The following is a 22,858-nucleotide window of genomic DNA, read 5'->3' as shown; positions in this document are numbered from 1 at the left end:
TCCGGCAGCCCCGGGGCCGTGCCACGCCCGGGGAGCCTGGGCAGTGCCCAGCACCCTCCGGGAAAGAAGAGCCTGATGCCCACCTAAGCCTCGCCCGGCACAAACCAGACCCTTCCCTCGCTCTGTCGCTGCCCGGGCCGGGCAGAGATCGGTGCCCGTTCCCCCAGGAGGATGCTGCAGGCTGGGATGAGTCCCTCGGTCTCCCCCCGGGCCCCAGCTCTGAGGGGAAAAGGCTTCAAACCCCTCCGCAGACCCACCCCCAGCAGCACAAGGGTCAGTCACAAGGCAGGGAGCTGGCACTCGGTCAGGAGCTGTCCCCTAGAAAGGGAATAAACCCCATTTGTGCTCTGATCCCTCAGCACTGGCGTCTGCTGTTCTCACAGAACTGGAAACAGTTGGTAGTCTGACAATCGTGCTGTGCTTTTACATGAAAGTAAGAGGTTAAGATCTCTCCAAAATATGAGACTGACCCAGCCTCAAATCGTGTAGCTGTTTTGTTTTTTTTTTTTTTTTGATTAAAACAAAAGAAAACCTTCTCAGCACAATAAAATTGATTAAAATTCAGGAGTTCCAAGTTATGTCAGCATCATTTTTTAAAAAAGGCATAAATGGAAAAGCTCTTCATAGACAAATATTTGTGCTGGGAGTAAACTGTACTTTTAAGCTTAACTATGGTTGGGCTCTTCATTGTTCCATTTCCATCTGTACAGATTTAACCATGGAAATTAATTCTGTGGAGTAACAGTGAATATTTCATCTTAACAAATTTAAAAGGCACATCGTTTTCCCCTCTCTCTTCTATTGTTTAGTGCAATTACTTAGGGATTGTATTAGGAGACCAAATGATAGGCAAGGGAGGAAGAACAACCCACCCAGTCGCTTGGCCAAGACCCCCTGCGTGTCCTCCAGGACTGTGCTGCAGAGCTGGCCCATTTTCCCTGCCTTTCTGTCAGCTCTGTCTGTACTATCAGTCCAAGCAGAGGTGCGTTGTTTAAAATTTAGTTTCCTCCTCAAAGGAGCTAACGAGGAACTTGTGCAAGGGACACAAGCACGGAACCACGGATATCTAAATGGAGGCAGTAAGTCTTACAGTGTAAGGACTTGGGAAATCCTCAAGTGGCCCAGAAATACTTCCAAAACGAAATGAACCAACACGAGTAGCTCGTACTATTGCAGCAACAGTATGTGTGTCATTTCCATTTAACTGTTAATTTATGAATGGAAACAGGCGCAGTCCTGGTAAAGTGAATGGAATCTTTGTGATCACTTCAGATAGCAGTGGTTTCATCACCTTACTGATAATTAAGCTACAAAGGGTCTAGTAATGAAGCCTTTACCTACCTTCCATGAAAATGACTTTCTGCAGAAGCTGGAGAAGAGGAAAGAACAGTGCAAAATTCCTTTAGATTGACTTTGACAAGCAGAGGAAGGTTGTTGGTTATTTTTAAATTCAGGTATCGTTTTGGAAAAAGCTACTTCAAATTCTGCCCTCTGGTAATAGGCTTATTCCATACTCAGTGACATCAATGGGATTGCTCACAGAGCATCACCTAAAAATGGTAACTCTTTACAGGGTTTAAGGAACCAAGGGCTAGTGAATTTTAAAAATTCTATTACAGAGAGGAAGGAAAAAGGATTTAATTATACTAATTCTGAGACTCTATTATCTCCCAATATAGCTTATTAACCCCTGGTCAAATTAAGACTAATTCTGTCAGGATTGGTAGTGAAGCTTAAAGGACAAAACCAAAAATCCTGCAGAATTCCTGATTTCCCATCAGATTTAGGCAAAAGAAAAATTTGCTCGCTTTCTCTTGCTTTCTCTCTTACCAACTCCCAGACTTCTTAAAAGTGTTGGAGTTCCCTCCCCTCATTCTCAAAAGACATCAGCAGTCTACACATTTGACTAACATTTTAGAAGGGAGCTAGTGCACTGGAAGTATAGAGGAATGCTAATTTAGGAAAGAAAATATCAGAAAATGTTTCAGAGTAGCAGCACAAGTGTCCTAGTTCTCAAAAATAGAAACACTGTTTGACAGTTTTACCTCCTATACAGAGCCTGAAGCTTCTGCTGCTCATCATCTCCATAAAAAAAGCCATGTCAGTTTTTACTCAACTGTTTCCTATTTTAGCTTAGGAGGAATGTGATAAGTTATTTCCAAGAGGACACAATAGAAATCAGTTATTTTTTTCAGTTTTGCCTCATAATGAGGCACACACACATTCAACTCTCTCTGCACTAAGCTCCTACATCACGCTGATGTCAAACCTGACCTCAAGTACCTGTCATCAGCTGGGGTCTACTGGGAACAAATAGGAAGGTTTGAATCCAGTTATCAGCCCATCCCGTTTCTGCCACAAAATCCCAGCCTGGAGACTCCACCTGATCACAGGCAGCCCCACTCCCTGCCAGGCTGACTCCTAATGCCTCCCACGCTCCTCCCAAGCCCGGGCAGCCTCTCTGCTGGGAGCAGTGCCTGAAGTCAGAGCTCTCCACAAACACTCGTTCGTGCTCCAGGGCTCAGCACCTGCTCAGATCATGAGGAGCTCGTTGTTGTCACGGGCAGGGAAGGCCAAAGCCGGGCTCAGATGCTGCAGGGCTTGTCTCAGCTGCCAAAGCAAATGACACTAATGAACAGAAGGGCAGAGTATGGCCAAAGCAAAACACCAGCCTACATGTGAGTTCTAAAATACCTTTTCCTGCACTATCAGTAGCAATTCATGTGCCACACTTTAGTCACAAGGTGCTGCTGCAATACAATGGGGGTGAAGACTATTAAAATGAAAGCATATTCTAATGTTTTTGAAAGAACTAATCTCAAGTATGCAGGATATTTGATTTATAAGTGAAAGATAAGAATTGTATCATGAGAACTGTCAAAAGTCTTTCTCTCACTGAACTTTCACAGAGCAGCCAGGCCAGTCACTGGCTGTCCTTATGCTCTCAGGCCTGCACCAAAGCCAGGACTAAAAGCCATGCCAGATCTGTCCATACCCAGTACCATAACCATGTATCCCAAATGCACAGGGGACACAGAACTGTAATTACATTCTTACTAAAAGCCTCCCTCCATCATATTGCCAGTGCAAGCAGCTTTTCTAAGAGATGCTGGAGTGCACAGTTCATACCCTCAAAACAGAGGAACAAGTTTGTCCTACTTGAACAGCCCAGGGTGTTCACACAGCAGTGAACGATGCACCCTGAGAAAAACAGAACTACTCTCAAACTTATTTGGGCACTTAGGCTATTACAGTGCTCAAAAGCAGTATGACCCAGTTGTAAGAAGACAGTTTCAAATGTCCAAGCCAGTTCTCCTGTTTTAATACAGTTTTAATGAACATAAGTCCAAGAGATCACTTGATATATGAGGTACATTCCTTGACCACATATGGCTGTGTTTAAGGAAAAGGACAAACATATAATTAAATTAAATAGTGTAATTTAATTTAGTAGTAGTTTAATTATCAAGTTAAAAAAAATTATAATTAACTATTAACATTTATGACTTGAGACCTTTTAGAAAGCATGAGTCCAAAAGGAAATATCCACAGTTGGTCACAGACTTGTAGTGTTTCCACCAGCAACAGTCTCTTAAAGGACTATTTGTTCAATGAAGAAATTGGTCTTCAGTCTGTAACAGGAACCTTGGCTCTGCTACTTTGCGTGGTCTTCTAAGAGATAGACAATTAGCTCGTAGGTGGACAGGACGATGGCTGTGTTTGGTATCTGCCGGATGAGCTGGGCAAAGAGTCCTCTGTAGAAGGCCAGGTACCCCTCTTCCCGAGCCACCAGCCGGGCTGTCTGGATGAAAGCCTTGTACTTGGTGCCCTCCTCTCGCAGCCGTGTCCGGATGACCTCTGCACAACAGGGACCAGAGCCCAGAGTTACCAAGGAGAAACGTGCCAGGACCAGGAAAGCTCCTGCCTGCAAACCCCAGGGACAGGGAAACCTTCTGGACCAGCTGGCAGCCAGCACATCCAGCCATGGAGCCCTGGACACACTGCCCTTCAGGCAAGAGGAAGAGTTAAAGAGGAGTTCTCTTTCATGTGGAATAAATGAATGATTGGCTCATTGGAGCTAATACAGCTCTAAATGCTTTACTGATGCTCACAGAATCAATATTGCTCCTTCTACACAACCGTGTCATTCACATCTATCCAAAAAGACTAACACCATCCCCAAGTGCTTCCCACAACCCCAGAGGCTGTGGGGACTTACCCAGCTGAGGCTACTAGGGAGAACAGAAACATTAGGCAATCAGATTTTTGGTGGTTTTTGAGGTGTTTTTAAACTAGCAAGTCCCAGTCACCAACCACATGTCTAACTAGGAACAGTGGGACCAGTACTGAAAATGCCAGTGCAGAAACCAAAGTAACAAGCATTTGGCCCTTCAAACAACTAAGGGTTTTATAGCCCTAGACCCAGCATTTGTCTTGGATTCCAGGCAACAGCTGTTGTACTGCACTCCTAAATGGAAGGGTTAACATACCATGAGGATAAGCAATACAGGAGGCACAGCCCTTGGAAACAGCAGCAGCAACCATCAGTCCAAAGAAGCTTGTCGAGGTCCTCTCGGTCCCGTTAGAAGAAGGGGGCAGTTGGACTTCCTTTAAGTGCTTTTTTAAACTTTCATAAATAGCAAAGCAGATAATGGTCTCAGAAATCCCTGCATAGGAGGCAGTCAGGCCCCTATAGAAACCACGGACACCTTCTGTCTGGTAAACATATCTAGCACACTGCAAAGCATTCATTGGTTTGGAGCCCCTCACTCTAAAAAACAAACAGAACAGAGCATATCGTGAGCCAAGAAAAATAATTAAAATTGGAAAAAACCCTTATGGCTTTCAATACTTTTTATAACTATGGAAATAGTTCTCTAAGTTTTACTCCAAAATTCTCCTAGGAAAGCTGCACAGAGCAGGACTACAATGCTAAGAGTGCACACTTGGCTTTGCTACTTCACTAATATACACTCGGAATTCCTTCAGCTCAAGTTCAATCCAGTCTGTCACAGCTCACACCAAGGCCTTAAAATACAATAAGCACTGAAGACACACTGCTTTATGTCAAACTGGTGATTCCATTTAAAGCCATCTTCAGCAGGCCAAGAGACAGAAGTCTGCTGCATGAGACATGATCCTTCATTTTAAGAGGCAGCAGTCAGTTCAAAGGTGCCACCCTGCAAAGTGCTGGAATTAAGTCTTATAAATTATTTATAAAGTTGTCGTGCCTTGTAAGATCCTTTTTATCTGACCTAGCATGTCCTTGCAGGAAGGAATTTCCATTCTAAGCAGTCAGGTTATTAGCAGAGTCCCTTATTGCTTTGATATCCACCAGTGGCTGTGAAGCATTCAGCTACAAGAAATTGCTGTCAGATTCCCTCTGTCTCCTGGATGTGTGGTTAACAGTAACACAGTGGTGAAGGAGGCAAAAGAACATTAAACCACTGCAGCAGATCCTTACTGCCTGTAGAAGTTTTATGAAATAAACTGCTGTGTGTTCATCCCAATTTGAAGGCAGCATCCCCCTTTCTGTTAGAGCCTCCTGAGCAGCTCACCTGTCTGACCTGGGACCAGTGACCTTGCTGGCTGCAGTGACACACACCTGTCTGACCTGGGACCAGTGACCTTGCTGGCTGCAGTGACACACACCTGTCTGACCTGGGACCAGTGACCTTGCTGGCTGCAGTGACACACACCTGTCTGACCTGGGACCAGTCCAGGTGATGCTGCCAAAGGAGACACAGACTCCAGCCTTGTGCTCAGCCTCCCACATGAGCTCTCACAGCCCTTCCACAGCTTCTACCACTGCTGTATCACAACATTCTGCCCTCAACACATTTATCCTCATCTTCAACCCCAGAACTACAGAGGATTCTGCAAGCAACACAGAGAAAAATAATGCTATGCTAAACGAAAGATTTACAGTGAAACCAGAGGCTGAATCTAACCCAGCACTCGAGGCAACTCCCACATCCTCAATAGTTTCTGTGCATCAGACTGAAGTAAGACACCCAGAACATGAACCTTTAGTCTGACCACACAGAAACATGGCTTGAAAGGTGGAACTGACAGTCAGGGGAAAACTGGGCAAGACCTATCAAAGTACAAAGAGCCATGAGTAAAACCACAACGGTTCAGTTTTCCAGAGGCTCCTGTAGCCACCCAGAGGCTCCTGTAGCCACCCAGAGGCTCCCATTACCCCGTCAGTCACTCACTTCCGTTCCAGCTGCATTCTTGTTTTCACCATCCATATAGGGTTCATCAGGGAATTTGTGATAAAGGCTGAAAAAACACGACCAGAAGGGCAGCTGAAGCCAGGCCATTGCATTGCCATGAACCTTACACCCTGTGCAGTGAGACACTTTTCAAAAGCCACGCAGGTGCACAGCTTCCAATTTCATATTAAAATCCAGGAAGCATCAAGCCACGGATTCTTCCTTTTTGCACCTATTTTAATAAGTGTGTCATGCTCCTAAAGGCTGTTGCAGACAAATCCCTTCCTTACTGGCTGGATTTGGAATTCCAGCTCAAAGGAATCCCGTGGGGACACAAACCTGAACTGGACTCGTGTTCCCCAGGGCTGTAGGTGGTGCCATTGAGCTGCTCATTAACAGAACCCACCATTAAGGGCTTACTTTGGGAATTAAGGGCTTACTTTGGGAATGATTATTTTTAGTGACCACTCTGGTGACTGAACTAGGGGAGCTCTTCTGCAGTATTTTTCCTACAAGAACAAACTATTTTTTTCCCAGCCTGGTAGGAAAAATACAACATCCTGAAACAATTTGGCAAAAGCAGTATCAGAAGTTTAATGGTGTTTACTAATATTTTTTTCCTTGCATTAAGAGACATGACCAGAGCATTGCAGTTGGGAAAAAAAAAATCCTAAATTAGTAAACAACAATCTAGAAATATTTCTGTGCTGAACAGAAAAAACAGCTCCTCTGTAGACAAGGCCAGCTAGGAGCTGCAAACTCCTGGCTTTTGGCATATACCACCTCAGATTAAGGGCACATTTTCAGCACCTGCCACACACTGGCCTCTGTTCCTGGAATTGCAAACACTTACCTGCAGAACCTGCAGAACAGATGTGCACAATGTTGCTGTTGGGCACAAACATGCTGTTAAACTGCTCTTTGGCTTTCGAGTAGCATGCAAAATAGACAGCTCTGTGGGAGGGAAAAAAAGAAGAAAAGCAATGTAAAACAGACAATGCCAAACTGGACAATTACTGCTCTTTGCCCAGCCCCCTGAAAACCAGAACTCTCTGAAGAGGCCTCCAATGACCCCTTCCATCTGCATGGACACAGGGGTTTTTGTTTTCTTTCTTCCCTTACCCCACAGTGCCACAGTTTGACACCCACAGGGCAGGAATATTTTGCTATGGGAGGCACCATGGTGTTGCAGACACCACGAGAGGGTTGCATGGAAAAGCAGAGTCCTGGATTCAGAGCCCTGCTGCAGAGCTTACCTGCTCAGAAACAGGATTCCCTGCTTCTGTGGGGGGACATCCCACCTACCAGGCCAGAGGCCAGAGAGGGAGTTCACCTCTCTTCAGGTCCCTTTCTGACTGGGAAACTGGTTCAGTTTCAGGCAGAGAACACACCTGCCAATATCCAAACTGCTAATGAGTTTTATCATTTCCTAGACAGAGAGATCCTCAGCCCTGCCAAGAACAGGACAGTCACAGGGAGAGACCTCTGAGGTGCTGTAAGACTTCCAAATCAAGCAAGTTTTGGTGCTGCTGAAAGGGGGACACACACTCCTTTTTTTGGGGCTGTGTGGCAGCAATGAGACTCCTTCCCCCTCAGCTGCAGTTTTTCATTTGAGAAGAATTTAGGCAAGCAAGGCCCAGAGAGCAACTCCTCTCCCCTGGCACACAGCTCCCACTCACTGCTAGACAGGCTCTGCTATGTGTCCAAGGGAAGCAGGACATTAGAATAATGCATTTATTACCCCACAGACTTTTCTGCTCTGCTTTCTCTTCCTTTTCAAGCACAGAAGTGGCTCTTGCAATGACTTGGAACTTAAGTATACCTGGCATTTAAGTGCCTTGTTTACTCTGCACCTTCCAGTGTCATAGAAGCGTAAATCAGATTTTTATCAGTATTTCTTGGTGTGTGCACTGAGCAGAATGCAGGCACATATCTCAGTTTATAGATGGGATAACTTCATGGCCTATTATTCTGAATCACAAATGCACTGTAACATTTGTGTTGGCACCTTAAACATGGCTTTTAGCAATAGTTTAACTATTTACCTTGATGGTGCAACTCCAACCAAGTTTGGACCCAGCCCTCGGAAGAGTGACCTTGGTCCTTCTTTTTCCAGAATTGACCTTAAAATAAAAAACAAACAGGGAGGGAGAAGACAGTACTTGGGTTAAAAGTTAGTTTCTTGTTCTGTCAGGCACAGAGCCAAAAGAACTACACAAAAACAAAGACTATGACTTGTGGAGCTGTTAGATTTTAATCTACATGATATACTTCAAAATAAGTGGAATTATACACTGAGTAAAAACCAGTGTACCATAAAATTCGGTGCTCTAAAGGCAAATGGGTGTCAAATGGCACGAGGTTATAATTTCCATTCTTTGAAAGCTGTCAGGAATTGAATTGAAGTTTCATGGAGAACCCAGTGATAGCTGACTCTGATGAACAAAGAACGTTTTTTGCTTCTCTGTATCTAAGCAATTCAGAAGTTTGCTTCCTGTACAGTCCTGTACAGAGACATGGAAAAAGAAATCCTTTTTCCTTTCACAATTACCCAGGGATGTGCCTTTTCCCCCAAGAAAGCCGAATGTGGCAGTCCCACGACAAACAACGTGGGTGCACAGCGTGCCAGGCAGCAGCTCTCTGAGCTGAGCTCAGCATGGCAGAAGCAGGCAAGGAATTCCGGGTGGCTCCGGGCTCCGTGGGCACCCCCTGCACCCACCGGAGCTGCCAGGCTTTCAGTTTGCTCCCCAGGTCACTGCCACTGCTCAGAGTGCTCCCCACAGATTTCAACCCAACCTCCTTCCACAGGAGGAGATACATGAGCTTCTGAAACACTTTTGTTTTCTGCAGCAGAGCTGAACTTTCTGCATAAACTCCAGGGCTGAGTGTTTCCAAGGAGACAGATCCACCAACTCCTTGTTCTTTGTCACTTAACAGTCACGACTGCAGCTTCCAGCTGGGCTAACTCATCAGAATCTTAAATGGATTAGACAAAACCAGCCTGTCCTTCTGGAGTGCTTTCTATCAGCAGCAGGCTGAACCTGCCCTCTGGGTTTTCCTTCTATTTACAATAGTCAAGGCTTTTCATACTTAACACCTTTAACTCTCACAGAGCAATTTTACTGGCAGGGCTCCTTCCTTAGCTATACAACTTTCCCAAACCATGAGGTCCAAGTCCTGTCCAGTTTGGCAATGATCAGGACTAAGAAAGGGATGAAAGAGTAAAAGCAAGGGACCGAACTTCACTTCTTTCTTCAAACATTTGCATTTTCTCAGGTCATAATCAATAGCATTATCTGCTCCTCACAGACTTTTCTCTCACTTCTCAAGCATCTAAAGTAATCAGGTTGAAAACTTGGCAATACACACAGCTGAGCAATTCCTGAAGTGAAATTAAATCAAGAACCCAGTCACCAAACTTAGTGAGCTTAATAAATATATTAAAAGGCTGGCCAATTTTAAACCATTTCTTCTGTCCCTAAAAATAAAAAGACAAGCCCAGAAAAAGATGGGCCCAGAGGATGAATTAAAAACTTCCTGCCTTAAAAGTTATCATTTTCTTTAGTTACAGCTGCCTAAAGTCCAGTGCTGCAAGGTGAAAAGATAGCAAAGGAAAGGGCATTAAAATCAAAGCAAGTGCCACTGCCTTATGCATTCAGTCACGAATTGCTCTAGACTCACCCCTGAGTAGACAAAGAAATGTTTGGCAGGGGAGAGCAGGCTGTTTACAATACAGAAACTCAAGTCCCAGAATGACTCCAGCCAGAGAGCTCTGCAGAGAATTTGAATTAGCACTCCAGTGTTATATAACTGTGCAGCTTCTCCCCAGGCAGTCTGCCAGGCGTGCTGGCCTTACATAAAATCATTCAGCTCGCACTGCTGGTCGGTATTTTCCTTGGCACTCCTGCCACCTGATCTCAGCAGGACCTCTGCATCACCCTGGGCTGCCCAAGCAGCCAAACAAACTCAATCCTTCTGCAGGAGGGCTGGCCATAAATCCATGGTGCTTTGGTATTAACATACAGTAGCTGAGATTGTCATAGATGCTGGTAGAACTTTGAGCAGCTGTTAGATAATTTCACATTTCCTCTTCTTTATGAACACACATCTGAAAGGGAGCAGCTAGAGCATCAAACACTGCAGTCTGAACCACTCAAGGCTTTTAACAGAGACTAAGACAGGTATAGCCAGGACTGATGCACAATAATGATCAGCAAAGACAACACCTAATAGCAGAGGACAGCTCAGTAAGCCAGCGACAGCTGAGAAGATAAAAGCCCCCAGGACCCCCACAGGTCACTATATTTCAGTGAAGTGGAACTGGGATCAGTGTGTCAGGAATGGTGAATGAGAGGAGGAGCAGCACTCACTTGAGAACACTGAAGAGCCCGGGGGACACAGACGTTGGCCTGACCATTCCTTCCCCGCTGATGGTCCCCAGCTGCACCTGGGGGTAGTAGACAGTCCTGAAGGCCAGTTTTGAAGATTGAAGCCTCGTCTTTATCACCTCTAAGGGACACGTAAAGATGGCTCCAACTGTTCCTCCACACCTGCAAAGAACAATCCAAAAGAAGGCAGAATGTGACAAACGTCGCTGCACGGACCTGCAGGAGCACAGCACAGAAATTCAGTCTGAAGACTGGAGTTGTCACTCCCCATGGACAAGCCTTGGGAAGCAGGCAGCTTTGGCACCAGGCAGGGCAGACTGTTCCCCTGCCCTGGGGGAGGGATGAGACCCCTAAACACAAAGGTGATACCAACAGCAACAAATATCCCTGACTGGCCGTGGGGTCAGGGGACCACTGACTGGTCCCACGTCCTGCCACGACTTGGGATTCTGCCTGGAAAAACTTCCATGGCATCCATCTTTCAGAGGCTGCTGTCCTAAAGCAGACACAGCCTCGGAGGGATTTTTCTTATGGGAAGCAGGAAGCTGCCAGATGAGAACAAGCCACCGGGGATTAGGATACTACAGAATGAAAAAAATAATATAACTCTTCACCATTTCAGTACTTATGATTAAAGAACTGCCTTCAGAAGTAGCAAATATCAAAACTACACTAAGCTAGGCACTCTCAAGAACAATAGATATCAACTTTTTTTATAGGGGAAGGAGGGAAGGAAGCAGCAAGGGTGAGAAGAGGGTTGGCAAACAGAATAACAGGGCAGAAAGGCTCCTAAAGAACAGACCTCCCATACTCTGATAACAGACGGACAAAAATGAAATATTATACACACGTGACCCTATAATAGGCATATACTCATCTTAATACAATAAGACTGAGCCTCAAAAAAGCATGTTGGGCCAAGAATATAAAGTGTATGAGTCCTAAGTTTAATTTTTATCAGTGATCTGGAAAGTGACAGGTCAAACTATTTCTCTCTCGGCTGCTGTTCCTCTTAGGTAATTGAATGTTCCTTCTGGCAAACTTCATGATTAAACATAATGCTGAGGTTGGCTAAAAGGTAATATATCTACATTTTATTACTCAAACACACTGGGATTTAGAAAGACTTAACTAAATATTTCAGGTTTCTTGCAAGGGCTTTTACTACAGCTCAACTGACTAGGAAATATTTCCTTTGTTTGCACAAGTGTCAAAGCATGTGATTGCTTCAGAAACCTGTGTTAACTATTTTCCTTAGAAAACACCAGGGGTCAACAACTTAAATCTCTTAATCTCTTTGATGTTCATGTGAAATTGCAATTTTGGTAGTTTTCCATGAAAGGGAGATGAATTTAAAAAACCAATTGTACCCTTTTTCTTGTGTATAAAAACCCACATTGCTTGCTAAGGAACATTGCATGCACTAATTTGGGAACAGAGATCCACAGAAGGACATTAATAAAGGTATTAGTGGGTATTTTCTAAAGCCCCTTCCAGACATAGCTACCTTACCAGGAGAATCTTTTTTTAAACACAAGGGAAAGGGCAATAAAAGAATGGCAAAAAGATCCAAGCGGTAGATGCACACCAGCTCATGAATGCAGCTTATTTTGCCTGCTGAACCAGTGCATTTCATAGGAACAGAAACCATTCTCTGCCAAAGCCCCAAAGTCCCCACACGTGCATTAACAGCGTGGCCACCCAGGCTGTGCAACCACAGAAATCCAGGCTCTTTACCAGGCTCAGAAGAACACCCCAGACCTCATGGCCAGGGAACACAACTTCCTCACCACGGCTTTTGGGTTCTGCAAGATTCTGTCCAAGGTAGGAGCCCAAACCGTGCTTTTCAAATGCAAATGCACCCACCAGAGGAAACTGCTTTCGTGGAGACTGGCAATATGATTTAACAGCTTTGTTCAGTTCCTCTTCCTTGCTGAAAGGGATGGAAACCTCAGCTAGGGACAATCCACACGTCCACAATGACAGGCACTGCAAGAAAGAGCTTTGCCTTCATCCCTTGGCAAGCTTTTGGATGTTGACTGGGGTCACTGAGCTGATCATGGAACTGAGTGCACAGCAGCTGGAGCTGTGTCATCTGGCTCTGAGACACCAGTGCTCACAGACCTCGGCAGGCCTCTGATTATTCTGGTACTGAAGCGGGGCTTGGAGCTGAGCCCTCTGTGGGCCCACACAGCTCAGGAGGAAATGGCTCCAGCTCATCCTTCTCTCCTTTCTCAGATGCCTCCCACATTGCTCACACTTGTCTGAAATGACATTTCCAGGGGAAGAGACCCATCAGGAATGGCTTCTCCAGCAAAACCTTTCCTGCTCCCACAGCTCAGGCATTACCTGGAACAGACAGTGTTCCCCCACTGCTGCCTTTTCAACTGTGTCTATCCAATACAGACACACATATGTGCAATTAACTCCTGACTAATCAACACACTCCAGAGCAACTGCAAGTCTGGGGAACTTCATTAAGGTAATTTGATTGCCTGAATTCCCAATTCTTTTATCTACCAATGCTCCATTACTGTGTATTCAGTCTTCAGTCCCCATTTATTTCACATTAAAGCAATATTTTGACAGTAACAATTCATAAATTCAGAGCACTGAAACTTTATTTTCTATTTCTGAGCTACCAGCTGCTCAGTCTAGTGACTCCTTGCTCCAATTTTTTAGCCTCTCTGGCATATCCTCTCCCACATCAGCTGTCTTCTTGCCTTCCTAGCTCACTCCTTGCCTTTCAGCCTAATAATCCAGTTAATCTATGCAGCCTTTAATATTTAAGTACTCCTGCTAATGCATGTGTAACCCTCTGATACCCAGCATGATGAGTTAGTATCTGCAACACCAGTTTTAACAGCTCAGAGTTTATGTTGTCAGTGGAACATTTAAAAAAAAAAGTTATCTAACAGCAATTCTCAGAGTGTCAGCAGGGTGCACACATTATGTCCCACTTATAAATACACTGCAGATAGTTCAAGTAAGGACTGATGTATTGGGCAGTTTTTTCAGATGAGATGATCTTCCTTTGCATGGGAATTCCACACATCATCCCCTGGGAAGATGCCTGAAAAACAACACACAAAAGAAACACTTTGTCTTCCTAGGGTGCTCCAAATGCCTACATCTGGGAAAAAAGGAGAAACAACCTCAGCTACATAAACAGCCATAGACCCTGAAACATTCAGGGACATGGAGCAGGATAAATTTGATTTGGGAAAATCATGAACTGCAATCAAGGCAATACTGCCAAGCCTTCATGCTGTGAGTCAGGGTTTTTTTGCTGCATCAGTGCAGAACAACAGTTCCAGGGATGTTAAAGCAGTGCTCACTGCACAAGCCTCTTGCAAAAATCCTGAAACGGTGTCTAAATCTGTCTGTCCTCAGTGAACAGCATAGAAACCCCCTGGAAACAAAACACCATGGCAGAGTGTTTTCAACAGCTCAAACATGTGATCCATGGAGACACATAATGTACTCTCTACCAACAGCTGAAGAAAAATCATTTACTTCCATAAAGAGACGATGTTTAAAAAACATGCAGAGGACAGGCGTATCAGAATCCAATTCCAATTCTTCTCTTGCTGACAGGTTTCTATCTGTACAGAGTCCACCCCCAAAGTATCCATCACCTGCATTTGAAATAAACTCTCAGCACCCACTAGCACAATTGACAGAGATGCCAAGAATCTTAATTAAGACTCACTTCATCAGTCCTAGATTTAATCACTGAGCAATATTCTTAATACAAATATCAAGCCAATGCTGAATATTAAAGGAAGTCCTGCAGAACAAAGTGCTTCCAGTAGAGCACCACTGACAAGATCACAAAGATGATGGAGCTGCCTGGTTACAGCCTGACCCATTTTGCTGTGTACTTGAAATATTGATTTTCTAAAACACGCCACATGCTCTAGCATGACACACACAGCAGAAACAGCAAAGCAGGTTCCACCTTTGAGATTTCATTACTGCATTGTCCAGACTGTGAACAAAACAAGCTTCTGCATCCTCAGATGCCAAAGGAAACTGCGTTTTAGAACAATACAGACTGTTCCTAATGCTTTAATGTTATTAACCATTCATTCAATTTCCACCTAGTCATGTGTTGTCAGGTGCAGCTATTCCTGTAAGCATTTCCTGTGTTCCTTGAGCTGCCACGCTGTCAATGAGGTAGGGGATGCCCAGGAACCTGAACCAGGAGCGGGGTGGGACACTCAATCCCAGCACAACTCCCACTCCTGGACCACACACACATCTTCAGGTGAACACTTCACAGGTGGAAACATTTCCTGAACTGTCTGTCAGCATCAGCACATTGCTTCACACTGCCACTTCTCAGGAAATCTCTGCAGTGACCAGCGTTCCTCCAGCTGGGAAGGCAACATGGAGTAACCTCTCTTCCCAAACAAAAACACGCAACAACTGCAGGGACAGGAGCCCTGGGCTGTAAACACGCTCGAGTGTGCTGTGCAGCTGGGCCATCATTGTCTCTGCTGCTCCTGAAACCTCCCCAGCCCTCAGAGCCACGTTCCCACCACAACACCACGAGGACCCTTTGGAAGCCTGAAAAGGAACTAACAGAAACTAAAGGGCCAACGAGCCTGAATAACCTGGTTAATAGGAAACCATCCATTTCAACAACTGGAGAGCACTCTGCAACACTCAAGTGCATTTCATCACTCCCAGCCTCTGAAGTGCTCAACATTCATTCTATTCTGGCCCCTCAGGTTATCTCTGGCCTGCCTGCTTTGTGCAAACACGAAGATATGAATTACTTTTTAATCTGACACCACAGCCCATCCCTACCTTCCCAGGAAACCATCATAATACCAAGAACGCCTCTATCAAAATTATTCCAAGTGAATGGGTTCCTTTTACTTTCTCTGCAAAAACCACTTTAGAACTGAACAAAGTGCTGGGATCCCTGCAGAAGGCAGGGTACAATAAATCACCAAGGAAGAGGCTGACTTCCAGCACTAGATTAAAACACCGATGAGTTTAAAATTCTTATTTATTTATAGTCTGAGGAGTTACATGAGGACACCAGAAGCTCTGGATGGGCGCTGTTACTATCCAAACAAATTCCACGTGTACACTCAGGTCCAGCTTCTGTCCCAGGCTCCAGGTACTGCTGTGATGCAAGTGGGGGAGGCAGAGGGGACAGAGGACTCAGTGCAGAGTCTGCAAGCCAGCAGAAGGGCAGCGTCTCTGAAAAACTTAAGATTTGTTTGGTTTAATATTATATTAAATAAACCTAGTGCTCCAGGGACATGTCAGAGGAAACAGAAGTATCCTGTTAAGCAACAGAAAAACCAATGGTCTACCATCAGGCAGATTTAAACTAACAACAGGTTTCACACTGGCTTCCTAACTACCGTCAGCTGACAAGCACTAAGGAGTATTCTATTACTGACATCATTTAAGCTGTTAAAAAATGAAAATAAACTATTTCTGACAAGGTCAAAGGTGCACTTAATCTGCACAACGGATGATTAAAACCTAATTTACACCATACAATTATCTTCCTGGACTACGACTAAAACAACTGTAATAAGCTGATTTTCAAAGGGTTTCTGGCTGGCGGTTCATGGGTTAGGGCTGTTACTTTTAGCCTTTAACACAACAAACCCAACAGCGTACAAGTCCTTGAAGCAAGAGCTGGACGGAACGACCGTGCCAGGTCGTTCACCCACGAGCAGCGGGGCCTTCTGGCAGCCCGTGTGCCCGGTGCCCTCCCGGTGCCGGTGCCGGTGCCGGTGCGCTGGCAGGGATGCGGCAGGAGCGCTGAGCTCTCTCCGCCGAGCGGCACGGAGCCGCGGCCACAGAGCCCGGCCCGGCCTGGGGCACCGGCCCGGCCCGGGGCACCGGCCCGGCCTGGGGCACCGGCCCGGCAGCCCGGGCCCGCCGCGGGGCTCTGCCCGCCCGGCCCCGCCGTGTCGCCGAGCCCGCCGCGTGTCGCGACAGCGCGGCCGGCACCGGGAAAGGCCCCGCTCGAATCGCGCGGGGAGCGGAGCGGCGGCTCGCAGGGCACAGCGCGGCCCGGCCGGCCACTGCGGGGTCCGTGTGTCTGTCCGTCTGTCCGTCCCGCGGCCACTGCGGGGTCCGTGTGTCCGTCTGTCTGTCCCGAGGCCACCGCGGGGTCCGTGTGTCTGTCTGTCTGTCCCGAGGCCACTGCGGGGTCCGTGTGTCTGTCCGTCTGTCCGTCCCGCGGCCACTGCGGGGTCCGTGTGTCCGTCTGTCTGTCCCGAGGCCACCGCGGGGTCCGTGTGTCTGTCTGTCTGTCCGTCCCGAGGCCACTGCGGGGTCTGTGTGTCCGTCTGTCTGTCTGTCCCGAGGCCACTGCGGGGTCCGTGTGTCTGTCCGTCTGTCCGTCCCGCGGCCACTGCGGGGTCTGTGTGTCCGTCTGTCCGTCCCGCGCCCACCGCGGGGTCCGTGTGTCCGTCTGTCTGTCCCGCGGCCACTGCGGGGTCCGTGTGTCCGTCTGTCTGTCTGTCCCGAGGCCACTGCGGGGTCCGTGTGTCCGTCTGTCTGTCTGTCCCGAGGCCACTGCGGGGTCCGTGTGTCCGTCTGTCTGTCTGTCCCGAGGCCACCGCGGGGTCCGTGTGTCCGTCTGTCTGTCCGCCCCGCGGCCACCGCGGGGTCTGTGTGTCCGTCTGTCTGTCCCGAGGCCACCGCGGGGTCTGTGTGTCCGTCTGTCTGTCTGTCCCGAGGCCACTGCGGGGTCCGTGTGTCCGTCTGTCTGTCTGTCCCGAGGCCACTGCGGGGTCTGTGTGTCCGTCTGTCTGTCTGTCCCGAGGCCACTGCGGGGTCCGTGTGTCCGTCTGTCTGTCCCGAGGCCACCGCGGGGTCCGTGTGTCCGTCTGTCTGTCCCGAGGCCACCGCGGGGTCCGTGTGTCTGTCTGTCTGTCCCGAGGCCACCGCGGGGTCCGTGTGTCTGTCTGTCTGTCTGTCCCGAGGCCACTGCGGGGTCTGTGTGTCCGTCTGTCTGTCCCGAGGCCACCGCGGGGTCCGTGTGTCTGTCTGTCTGTCTGTCCCGAGGCCACTGCGGGGTCCGTGTGTCTGTCTGTCCGCCCCGCGGCCACTGCGGGGTCTGTGTGTCTGTCTGTCCCGCGGGCACTGCGGGGTCTGTGTGTCCGTCTGTCCGTCCCGCGGCCACCGCGGGGTCTGTGTGTCCGTCTGTCTGTCCCGAGGCCACTGCGGGGTCTGTGTGTCCGTCTGTCTGTCCGTCCCGCGGCCACCGCGGGGTCTGTGTGTCCGTCTGTCTGTCCCGAGGCCACTGCGGGGTCTGTGTGTCCGTCTGTCCGTCCCGCGGGCACTGCGGGGTCTGTGTGTCCGTCTGTCCGCCCCTCGGGCACAGCGGGGTCTGTCTGCCTGTCTGTCCGTCCGTCCGCCCCGCGGGCGCGGCGGGTCCCGGCCCTGCCCCGGTGCCCCGCACTCACCCCCCGGCGAAGAGGTGCAGCAGGGTGTTCTCCTGCGGGCCGCCCGCCATGGCGGTGAGGATGATGAGGATGAGGATGAGGAGGATGATGAGGATGATGAGGATGATGAGGATGAGGGCGGTGCCGGTGCCGGTGTCCCCGCCGGGCCGCGCGCCGAACGGGCCGCGCGCTCGTGACGCCGCCGGGGGGGGGCGTGGCCGGCGCCCGCGCGTGACGTCACCACACAGATACCGCCCCGCAGTGACGTCACGGGGCAGCCGAAGACACAAATATTCATTTTAAGGCTCATCTGATCCCGAACCTGCCGAGAATGTTTGGGGCTCTCGCAGCGCTACTGGGCCGGTGAGGTTGATGGAGAACGCGGCTTAGCAGGGAGGCCTCGGCACGGACTGTGACCAAAACGGTCCCTTTTCCACCAAAACGGTCCCTCTTTCACCAAAACTGTCCGTTTTTCCCCAAAGCGGTCCCTTTTCCAACAAAACGGTCCCTCTTTCACCAAAACGGACCATTTTTTCACCAAAACAGCCCCTTTTTCCCCAAAACGGTCCCGTTCCCACCCGGGTTCTGCCCGCAGCGCCCTCTGGTGGGCGCGGCCGCGGTGACCAAAGCGCGCTCCGAACCCGCTCCAGACCCGCTCCAAACCCGCTCCAGACCCGCTCCAAACCCGCTCCAGACCCGCTCCAGACCCGCTCCAAACCCGCTCCAAACCCGCTCCGAACCCGCTCCAAACCCGCTCCAGACCCGCTCCGAACCCGCTCCAGACCCGCTCCGAACCCGCTCCGAACCCGCTCCAAACCCGCTCCAGACCCGCTCCAGACCCGCTCCAAACCCGCTCCAAACCCGCTCCGAACCCGCTCCAGACCCGCTCCGAACCCGCAGGGGACCGCAGCTTGTGGTGTAACGGCGCCGAGGGCTCAGTTATCCCGTCTCATGGCCGGCAGCACGCTGGAAGCAGTAGCAGGCACTAATCTGATGGTCCCGCTGAGCTCATGAGGGAGTGTGACACGCGGGGTCCGGCCCGGGCAGCCCGGGTGTGCTCCGAGCCGCTCCGGGCTGCTGTTTGCCTGAGCACCGCTGCCACGGCCAGCAGCAGCTGCAGTGAGCCCTGTGCCACCTGCTTTGCACCGGCCGGGAGCTCCTTCCTGGAGCGCGGCTCCAGCCCGGCTGGCACGTTCTAGCCCGGTTAGCACGGCTCCAGCCCGGTTACCCCGGCTCCAGCCCGGTTAGCACGGCTCCAGCCCGGCTGGCACGTTCTAGCCCGGTTAGCGCGGCTCCAGCCCGGCTGGCACGTTCTAGCCCGGTTAGCCCGGCTCCAGCCCGGCTGGCACGTTCTAGCCCGGTTAGCACGGCTCCAGCCCGGCTGGCACGTTCTAGCCCGGTTAGCACGGCTCCAGCCCGGCTGGCACGTTCTAGCCCGGTTAGCCCGGCTCCAGCCCGGCTGGCACGTTCTAGCCCGGTTAGCACGGCTCCAGCCCGGTTATCCCGGCTCCAGCCCGGTTAGCCCGGCTCCAGCCTGGTTAGCACGGCTCCAGCCCGGTTCGCCCGGCTCCAGCCCGGCTATCCCGGCTCCAGCCCAGTTATCCCGGCTCCAGCCCGGCTGGCACGGCTCCAGCCCGGCTATCCCGGCTCCAGCCCAGTTATCCCTGCTCCAGCCCGGCTGGCACGGCTCCAGCCCGGCTGGCACGGCCGGCCCGGGGTGCTGCACACATTCCCCAGGCACGGGCTGAGGCCGCACATCGCTCCTCAGCCCGGGCTGCCTGTGCCGCGCCTTCCCCAGCAGAGAGCACCGCAGGAGCAGCGTTAGGAGCTAATTCATGACCTGGTCACCCGAGGGCTGCGAGGGGCTGGGCGCGGGTTTGATTTGGGCACTCTGAACACTCTGACTGCGCCTCCAGCTTTGCCTGCAAATGCCTCCCACCCCCCCGGACCCTTTGAAGGTGCTCTGTCCCGTGGCTCCTGTTCCCCTGCACCGAGCACGTCTCCAAGGAGAGATCCGTTCTAAAAAGCTCAGACAAGCAATGATTTCTCTGAAGCCCTGGCACACAAATCCCCTGCGCTGTTTGTTTGAGCCAGACAGCAAAAGCAGTCCCGGCTTCCCGGGCATCATCACCTCGATTTTCCTGTCCTCGGCCAGGTGGGAGGAGGAGCTGTGCTTGCTTGGACCTGCTTGCCCAGCCTCAGCAGCTGTACAGCTGTGCTGTGGAATGTCCCTCCTCCCCCACTGCCACTTCCTGGTCCTGATCTCAAACTGGGGTGGGCATGTGTGGGAACCCAGGACACCCCTCTGGCTGCCCTGGCTGGCTGAGACCCTGGCAGGGGGCTCGGGGACCCTGGCACGAACTCAAAAACACCTGTGGCTTCCATTTTAGCCCATGGAACAAACTGCCAACACTGTGTGAGGAATTACAGCCACAAGGGTTTGAGTAGTGTGGTAGTTGAATTCACAGTAGAATTTTGGGGCTTTTAAATTAAAGGGTTCAGGGGACAAGATGGAGGGGTTTGGGCATGTCCTGGCCTTCTTCTCCTTCTCCTTGCCCTCCATGTCTCGCTGTGCTGGTGACACTTTTCTGTTGGTTTCAGGCACAGACACACTGCCCAACATCAATGACAGACATTGGCACGTTATTGTAACCACGGCACACGGAGTTTTGGGTATAAAATGTGAACAGTGCCCTGAGGGCAGACAGAATGCCATGGCCGAGCTGCTGGACAGAGCTCAGCAGGGCAGAGAGAGAAAGTTCTAGAGAAGGGAAAATAAACAGCCTTGAGAAGCCGACCCTGCGCATTCAGACTCCTCCTTTGGCTGCAGGGCTGGGAAGCAAAAGGACTTTGACACTCTTGGGGTCACCCTGACACCTGGACCCCGAGAGGTATGGACTGTCCATCTCCCACATGCTGCCCGTGCCAGAGGGACATTGCTAGAGAATCAATCTCACCCACGGATGGAGCTCTGGGGTGCCCCACACTGTGATGTGTCTGCTCCTCCGTCCTGGGTGCCCCGGGAGCTGCAGGGCTGGGCGCAGGAGCTGTGGCTACAGCAGGGAAACCAGAGGGAGGCAGGTTTTGTGTCGTGCTGGGAACTATCAAAGCACCAGCAGAGTGGGCCAGATCTGGGAAAACTCTGTGCTCCAGACACTGCTGGTACAGCCTGCTGAGCATTTCTAGGGAATTTCATGAGGATAAATGTGCACGGAGGCATTGCGGCCTCCACAGATCAGACACCACAGGAGCCACATCAGGCACAAAGGAGCAGGCAGGGATGGGGCCAGGGCACAGATGAGCAGGCAGGGATGGGGCCAGGGCACAAAGGAGCAGGCAGGGATGGGGCCAGGGCACAGATGAGCAGGCAGGGATGGGGCCAGGGCACAAAGGAGCAGGCAGGGATGGGGCCAGGGCACAAAGGAGCAGGCAGGGATGGGGCCAGGGCAGGCTGCCGTGCCCCAGGGTCAGCATTGTCTGTCACACCCGCAGCTCCCTCAGCCAGCTGCGCTCGGGTGCTGCACAGGGAGGGCCCGGGGTGTTACAAGGCTTGGCCTCTGCTCCTAAACACCTTGTCATTGCTGAACAGTTGTAGCCCCACGCTCAGGGCCAAGGCAGCAAGCAGCAGCTGTCAGTTTGAACAGTGTCATGCAGCCCCTGCAGGGCTGACCCCCCCCGGGAGCAGCAGCCCGTGAGGAACCAGGTGGGCATTCAGGGGAAGGGGACACTGGGTAAAATTATGGCTGGCAAATGACATTTTTTCCACACTAACATGGAACTGGATTCACGAGCTTATGGTAAGAAGGTGCCACTAAGGCAGGAGTGTTTTCCCTAGAGCAGGAGGTGTGATCAGTGGGAAGGAGGGACTGAGAGCCCCCGGGCAGCTGCTCAGAGCCTGCTCCTGGCCAGCCTGGCTTGGTGCTGACTCACAGACACCACTGCCTGTGGGACAGACAGATCTGCTCCTGCTGCAAGCAGCAGGAAATCCTGTCACTTCACACTCTGGGCAAGGGCTGAGGCACCTCTGGAGGAGATGTGGAACTCCCAGGGGTCTGAGAGGAGCACCAGGAGCCCGGGAGAGCCTTCCAAAGCCAGCACTGCTGAAGTGCAGTGGGTGAGCAGAGCTCCTCCATCCTTGGCAGTTCAGTGCAAATACAGCCTAAAGAGCCAAACAGAGGGTATATAATCACCTAGAGGGGATATAGTCAGATATAGGCAGAAAGAATCCTGATTTTTGGAGGATTAAAAGGGGATCAATGGAGCAGAGTAGCAGCATCCCCCTGTGTGAACCAACTTCCCTCCATCCCCTTAGCAAGCTTCTCTGAAGGCAAGACAAGGATTAATGGGAAACATATGGGAGGAGAGTCAGTGATCCAGGGCTCAGGAGGAGCAGCTGAAGCAAAAGGAGCTACCTGGACCCCATTCAGGAGTGAGCTCAGGGACCAAACATCTCGTGAATGGGGAGTGGGCTGGGTGGGGAACTTACAAGGTACAGGGTCCAGTTTGGTGCTTCCCACCCTGCCAGGGCAGCAGGCCAGCCTGGGAGGAGCATTCCAGCTCCAGCACAGCAAAGGGGGGTCACTGACCGTGGCCTGCATCTCCCACACAACATCTCCTTCCTGCCCTCCCAGGTTAAATGGTCAGAAGTGGCCCCGTGGCAGAGTCACCAGGGCCACTGCTAAAGCCAGGGGGGACATTGCTTCCTGCTGGGGACTAAAGGCAGTGCTGGAATGCAGGTGAACAGAACATTGTTTCGTAGCAGAATGAGAGCTGCTTCCAATCTAAACCCTGGTATCATGGTGACAGCTGCTTCACCTACGTGCTC

At 50.4% G+C, this 22,858-nt stretch overlaps 1 protein-coding gene across 1 annotated transcript; it reads right to left on the bottom strand.

Moving 5' to 3' along the window:
• Nucleotides 1–3,300: 3,300 nt before the first annotated feature.
• On the bottom strand, nt 3,301–18,242 carry SLC25A33 (solute carrier family 25 member 33). Its single transcript, XM_053997625.1, has 7 exons — nt 18,055–18,242; nt 10,589–10,768; nt 8,264–8,341; nt 7,072–7,172; nt 6,219–6,285; nt 4,491–4,771; nt 3,301–3,858 (listed from the first exon to the last, which is right to left on the bottom strand). The coding sequence occupies exons 1-7, from the start codon at nt 18,102–18,104 to the stop codon at nt 3,656–3,658; spliced, it is 960 nt and encodes a 319-aa protein (XP_053853600.1). The 5' UTR covers nt 18,105–18,242; the 3' UTR covers nt 3,301–3,655.
• Nucleotides 18,243–22,858: the final 4,616 nt, after the last annotated feature.

This window comes from Vidua macroura, chromosome 23, assembly GCF_024509145.1.
Source record: "Vidua macroura isolate BioBank_ID:100142 chromosome 23, ASM2450914v1, whole genome shotgun sequence".
In the NCBI taxonomy this organism is placed as follows: domain Eukaryota; kingdom Metazoa; phylum Chordata; class Aves; order Passeriformes; family Viduidae; genus Vidua; species Vidua macroura.
The sequence above is the reverse complement of the archived record's forward strand: the minus strand, read 5'-3'. Positions and strand labels throughout refer to the sequence as shown.